This window comes from Papilio polytes, unplaced genomic scaffold, assembly GCF_000836215.1.
Source record: "Papilio polytes unplaced genomic scaffold, Ppol_1.0 DF823691.1, whole genome shotgun sequence".
Taxonomy (NCBI): Eukaryota; Metazoa; Arthropoda; class Insecta; order Lepidoptera; family Papilionidae; genus Papilio; species Papilio polytes.
Window position 1 is genome coordinate 3,015,840 of NW_013525513.1, and position 6,981 is coordinate 3,022,820.

At 32.8% G+C, this 6,981-nt stretch overlaps 1 protein-coding gene across 1 annotated transcript in view; it reads right to left on the reverse strand.

Annotated features, from left to right (window-relative positions):
* Positions 1 to 3,048: 3,048 nt before the first annotated feature.
* LOC106104151 (peroxidase-like) overlaps positions 3,049 to 6,981 on the reverse strand; it is a 12,080-nt gene continuing 8,147 nt past the window's right edge. The window contains exons 6-13 of the mRNA XM_013284104.1: positions 6,593 to 6,791; positions 5,737 to 5,934; positions 5,378 to 5,528; positions 4,777 to 4,953; positions 4,283 to 4,433; positions 3,929 to 4,130; positions 3,485 to 3,593; positions 3,049 to 3,233 (exon numbers count right to left, since the gene is read on the reverse strand). Coding sequence (XP_013139558.1) covers positions 3,137 to 3,233; positions 3,485 to 3,593; positions 3,929 to 4,130; positions 4,283 to 4,433; positions 4,777 to 4,953; positions 5,378 to 5,528; positions 5,737 to 5,934; positions 6,593 to 6,791 — 1,284 coding nt within the window. The 3' untranslated portion in view covers positions 3,049 to 3,136. The remainder of the gene's footprint in view (positions 3,234 to 3,484; positions 3,594 to 3,928; positions 4,131 to 4,282; positions 4,434 to 4,776; positions 4,954 to 5,377; positions 5,529 to 5,736; positions 5,935 to 6,592; positions 6,792 to 6,981) is intronic.

A 6,981-nucleotide genomic window follows, 5' to 3' on the forward strand; every position in this document is an offset into this window, starting at 1 on the left:
ATTATAGTAGGGTATAATATTAAAAGATTCTGATGTCTGTTATGTTAAAGCTACATTTTCATTTAAAAAAAGACAGAGAACTTGAAATGAGAGTAATTCTCGACTAATTTATGGTAAAAAAATAATGAAAAGAACAGGACAATGCGACTCATTAAAATTCCTGCGTTAAACATAATTAAAAACAAACCAGGTTAATTACAATCTCATAAAGCAATTTGGTCCCGTCGCCTCTCGAATCAGTTTTAAACGAATTAAATTTCCTTAAGTAGGGAAACAGACACCTACCAAACAGGAAATGAATGCCACAAAATTTCCAAATAAATCTACCAAATAATCCTAAAACTTTTTAGACACTCTCTAAAATATACGTATAATAGAATTAGTAGGCAAAATAACTTTATTATAAGAGTTACTTTAGCCGTGTGAACATAAAAAACGTGTCGTAGAACATAGTGATATCGCTTTCATTCCCTTTGAGAAAGACAGATTAGAAAGGTTTTGTATAGTTGTTTCAGCAGTGGAAACTCAGGAGATCGAGCAGGGACAAAACACAAAAGAAAACATAAAGTGCTGGGAAATTCGAGTTCAGAGAACTTTGAATTGTTCATTCCCCTATACTGCCTAGTCTCGGGCCGTAGCGCCAATCTCTTTGTTTTACGTTAATAATTGTGAAGTTTCCCACACGTTCTCATTATATTCTATTACCACGCCACGTGTTTGCATCTAAAATTAAAGTAGAAAATCTCAACTCGGTTTAGTAAACGTAATTTATAACGCCACCTTAAACCAGCTGCTATTTCTGGTGGCACTATAATACCTGTGTTAAAGATAGTTGTTAGCTTGCTTTTATAACCACATCCGTTTATACAATGAACTCCCAGATAGATTAAATTTATTTTATCATGAATATTTCTGAGCTAAATATACAAATTCCTATACGCGGTTGTTTGTCATATCTTAACTCTCTTGATGTGGGCGTCTTGACTTAACCACATTCTGTTAATTAGTAAGAGATACTGTGATATCTAGAAATGTCGATTCAAAGTAAATGCATCTCCGGATTTATATTAATTTCCCTATAGCAAAAAGTACTAAAAACAGTAATGGAAAACAATGATTAATGTCAATACAATTATATAACTTGATACCCTTGTCCAAATAAGTTTCACGTGGACTTTTTGATTGAAAGAACCTGATATGGGTCAGTTAATTAACTTAGCTGGGAATTTCAAAATCTAACTACCGAATTATATTTACTGAAATAAGATATTCAAACACACAAATGAAATGTTTGCACATGTTGAAATAATATTACTTCACTTGAGGTACATTTTATTATTACACTAGCTTTCGCCCGCGACTCCGTCCGCATGGGAATTAAAAAACAAAAGTGAGTAGCCAATGTGTTCTTATATCTATCTCTGCGCCTATGCGTAATTTCATCGAGATCTGTTCAGCCGTTTAGGCTACAAACTCTAACAAACATCCGTCCATCCATCCATCTAAATTTTTGCATTTATAATATTATGAAGAATTTAGAAGTAAGATTTAATTCGATTATTATTATTATTACATTTAATTCGTTTCACCATACTTTACAGGATAATATAATGGCAGGGTAGGCGCAGTTTGCTATAAAAGGCAAGGCTTTTATTGTCCTTGTATCTAGTGATATGGGATTTATTAAACGAAAGAAATAAACGTCTAGTGACACACGTTTTTTTCATTCTGTTATGAAATCTCTTCTAGTTACGGAGTTATTACGAATCGTGACTGGATGGAGCATTATGTTTTTTTTTTTATTTTCTTGACAATCAAAACGACATTGAATTTGGAAGCGGACAATTTGTCACGTCCTATTCTCGATGCCTTATTGTAGTTAAGATTAAGAAAAGATTTATAGACAATTCGTCATTTTTATCTATACTAATATTATAAAGAGGGAAGATTTGTATTTTTGGACTTTTGTATGTATTGAAATAACTCAAAAACTACTGGGCCGATTTAAACAATTTTTACACCATTAAAAAGCTATGTTATCAGTAACATAGGATATATTTTCCTATTATTATTAATTTCTCGCGGACAAAGTCGCCAGTAACAGCTAGTCAGAAATAAAACAGCGCTTAACCATGATTCCACCCAAACTGAATTAAGTGAAAACGCGGTCGAAGGATACACATTATTGTTAGTGTTAAAGACTGCATCTTACGGAGATAAATTAGCTATGAAATGTTTTATAGTCTTTTTAAAGCATTTAAAAATAGTACTTAATTGTGTATATTTTCGATACATTTTCTATAAATTTCTTCAATAGTTATTAACAAGTGTAGTGTAATTATAACATAATAAGAACATACTTAAGAGTAATTATCTTGTTTAGATTCAAGGGGGTGGACAAGATTGTAGACAGGGACTCGTGCTAGAAATAAATTATTTTGTAAATCTTAAATGTTAGATAACGTACATACAAGTAAATTGTATATCTTAATACATACTCGTATAAACATATAATACAATACACAAAATCTAAAGTATACTTTTTAATATTTACATACATACTTTTTTTTAATATGTAAAACCTTTTTGTATCTGTATTTAGGATCTGTATTTTTTTGACTGTCAAATGAGCAGAGGCATTGTAATGTAACATAAAATTAGTAGTCAGTTAATAGCTCTTAATGTTGTTTTTTATCAGGTGAATGATTAATATTTCTTTTATATATTACTGTATATAACAGGTTGATTGTTCGATTATTATAATAAATAAATTTGTTTCTTCTTTCAGTACAACAACATAATAGTTATTATTGAAAGTAACTTCCTATTATAAATATTACGATAATGTAATTAGGAGTGTTCAAGTTAAAGGAGATTTAAAAAAAAATGTTAAAAACGAAATTTAATTTACACATTAAAATTAAGTAACATAATATGACTGATGTAATACCTATTTAATACTAAAATCGACTCTTTAATATCTTTTTACATTTTACATAATTTCTCATTCACACTAACACTTCAAATATAAATAGATTTGATCGTAAACTATCGCCTTATATCTAAGTACTACATAGGAAAAAAAAACAAGGAAATTTGACGATACTAAAAATCTTTTAAAGGTATGTCTATTGTATTACCATATCGTACTGATTTGACGGTGTGTTGCAGGATTTTCTTGCCATAATGATAAGTCGATTGTGGGCAAATCAGAGCATGGAACCAATTGATTCCTGAAAATAAATTATATTGATTTGTATGATATTTTTTAAACAACAGAGTTTATTTGATGACTGTTTTTTTTTTCTTGATAAAAAATGTTTTGTTGTATGAGATTTAAGTAACAATTTAAATCGTATTAGAATAAATGGGACAATTTTGACGGGCGAATAAAATTTACGTTACTTTCCAATTAACGTATTTCGATGTGATAGTGTCACGTTTTAGATTCTATACACAAAGAAATATTAAATTTTAAACTCACGCATGCGATATTTGCTGGAAAGCCCGCGGCTGCATCGATTGAATATTATCAGCGTTGTCACAGAGTAGCCTCGCCATTGACGATCCGCGTCGAATTGATTCCAATTGACCTAAAAATTGGAAACAATATTGTCAAAATGAAATACTTTAAATTTGATTTCGTACTAAATGTCGCCCCCTTTTTGATATGTAACCCAAACTATAATCTACTTCATATTACATTTAGAGACAGGTGATAAGGTTAATATAAAATAGCTATTGCTCGCGACTTTGTCCTCGTAAAAAAAAGATGACATACATATGTTACTCACTGAAAACATAGCTTTTTAATAGTGAAAGATTTTTTTAAATCGCCTCAGTAGTTTTTGAGTTAATTCAATACATACAAATATAGTAAAACTTTTGTCTTTATAACATTATTGTAGATTGGTATTTTATAACTCACTTGGTGTAAAAGCGATGTTAGAGTCTTTTCCGTTTTCATAGAAGTATCGATCGCCGACTCTGGTGCGATAGAATTGTTCTGTTATGATACAGAGGAAGGTGGGTCCTGTCTGCATGTGCGGGAGATTGCGCTCCAAAGATCCTGCCACCACTAACTCGACGTCTTCTGCGCTCTCATATAGATTGCGGAGTATTTCCACGTTCTGTTAAAAAGTGCATTTAAAATAAACACATTATAGTAACATTTTCTTAATAGGGACAGGGTACTCGTGCTCTATGATTTAAAATATGGGTTGGTAATTTATACGGCTAATAAAGCTTATTTTGCTTCTTAGTTGACCTGGTAAGTACTTACATCTCGTGAGATGAAGTCCAACATATCCTCGAATGTATTTGGTGTAGGCAGGTTGCAGGCGGCGCGCGCAGATATGTAATTCCCTAAGGCGTGGTCGCGCCCTCGTTGTATATCAGCGGCTCTTAAATCTTCACCAAATGTTTTGTTGCGTCTATTTCAAAATAAATGATACACGTTTATTATTTATTTTAATAATATAAAGAAAATATATAGAGATTAAAACAATTACTTCAATCATCATCATCTTTCTCCTTAACCTACTCCCGTCGAGTCGGCACAACGGGTTTTTGTCCTCCACATAACTCTAGCATACGTCATCTCAGTCATGACTTCCTTTTTGATCATGCCACCTTTCACTTAATCCATCGATATCTTTCTAGGTCTGCCTTTACCGGTGTACCTTCATAACTAATGTTCTCTGTGTATTACTTCTACAACTATTACTAAAAATAACTAAAAACTGTTACTTCAATATGATATTGAATACAACATACTTGAAGAAAAACTGTGTTATTTCACTGTCCCAGAACTGGTCGCTGAAATCTTGTGGCTGAGCTGTGAGTCCTCTAGTCAAGTCGTCGAATACGCCTTTAGCTTCAATCAGTATGGGCCTGTTGAACCAGTCGCTTAAGCGTACTGCACCAACCAACTTACGACTCTCGCTGATCATTCTGCGGGATACAATTACCATTAATTTATACCAATATTATGATATAAAGAAGAAAGATTTGTATTTTTGTATGTATAAGAATAACTCAAAAACCACTAGGCTAATTTGAAAAATACTAATTTATGAAAAATAATTGTTATTTCTTAAATTTCACGCGGACGATGTCGGGAGCAGCAGCTAGTTACCAATATTGGGTCTTACGTTAATTATAGAGAACGTTCCAAATAAAGCAAAGGAAGGCCATAAAATAGAATATGGGTAAACATGGTTTTGCAAGAATTTCTGTACAAGTGTACATTTCTAACCAAATTTTATTCTAAAACTACCAAATAGCACTGTGTTTAATTAATAAAGTGTTATCTTTTTTTATGTTTGAGTTGTTTTGGCATATAAAAAAGGGATTAAAATATAAGGTAAAAACTTACTGTAAATGTCCTCGAATCAGCGTATGGAAATGTCTATACGCCGCAGTAGCGTGTTCGTCTAGTACTGTCGGATTGACGGTAGGATTATAATCATTGACGTAGCCCGTCGCTCCAGGGTAGATCAATTTGTTTTCCACCATATTGTCGTAACCTTTACCCAATAAAATTGACGTTCAAATGATACACAAGAAGAAACTTTTGTTAGTTTTATTAATACGAGGCTGGGTGGCATTAATTGTTTTATTTGATATACTTATTGAAATTAATATATGGCAGTGTGAATTACGATTATAAGCAGATATATTTAACTTTTAAAAGTAAAAAGTAAAAAAGATATGCTCTTTTATTGTATTCCTTACCGAGGAAAATAGGTAGATATTCATAATAATTAATGTGTTGTATTTCAGCGATGTGAATGCGACGCGCCTCTTGGTAAATAGTTTCATCGTCCCAGAATGGATTGAGTCTGGATAATGTATCTGCGATACGATTGTGTTCACGCATAAGAATAATTTGCAGTATCGTCAGCTGTGGATTTTGATTCACTCTTATATCACCTGCCGAAAAAGTACATTACAGTTAATCATACTAATATTATAAATGCGAAAGTTGAGATGGATGGATGGATTGACGGACATTAGTTAGAGTTTGTAGCTGAACGGATTTCAATGAAATTAGGTATAGATGTAGAGGATAGTCTGAAAGAACACGAAAGCTATTCACTTAAGGTTTTTTTATATTATAATTCCATGCGGACGCAGTCGCGGGCGAAAGCTAATTTGAGAACAAAATAAGTTTTTAATTAAGTTAGAAACATTGGTTTATCATAAAGCTCTTGAGTTGGCAGTTCTTCCCAAAGGAAATTTTACATAGTATTAAAAAAAATCACAAAGTTTGTCTGAACTCAATAAGCCGAGTTAGTACACCAGGGAAGAACCTCGTTAATGCAAAGGACAATAATGCTTTAGCATACTCTATGCTCAGAGAACCTCATATGATGTGTAAGATGTATCTTAATCTTATCCTCTTTATCTCATTAGTATACCTAAATGCAATGTTTTAATTCGTCTGAGTTTAAACTGATCTGAAGTGATGCAGTTTGCGGTCTACGTACGTAGACAGCACGTATCTGCTTGCTAGCTTACCAACTTAAATAATTAAAAATACTTCAATTCTCAAGTCAATAAATTTAATGCAAGGAACTATGTACCTTACCAGTCAAGTAACAGGGTTCATTAGGTGATAATGCAGATTCACAAGTCAAGGTTACATTAGAGTCTTGCGGCGGCCACTGTCGTCCCCCTCTGATAACTGTCGTCAGTCGTCCACCGATGTAAGACCGTAGCGCGTCTGCTTGCGAATCATTCGCGCCGTAAACCATTGACAAATCCATGTATGAAGAAACTATAGATATCTGTATAAACAATTGAAATTATTAAATTCTGAAATCGTTTTCATACTTTGCTTCTAACTTTTTTTTTTTATAACATAAGGTGGCAAAGGAGCAAGCGGCCACCTGAAATCGCCAAAATGGCGAAGCAACAGCTGCCCAAAGACATCCGCAATTGCAGATGCGTTGCCTATCCTTATGCGACAGAGGAGAC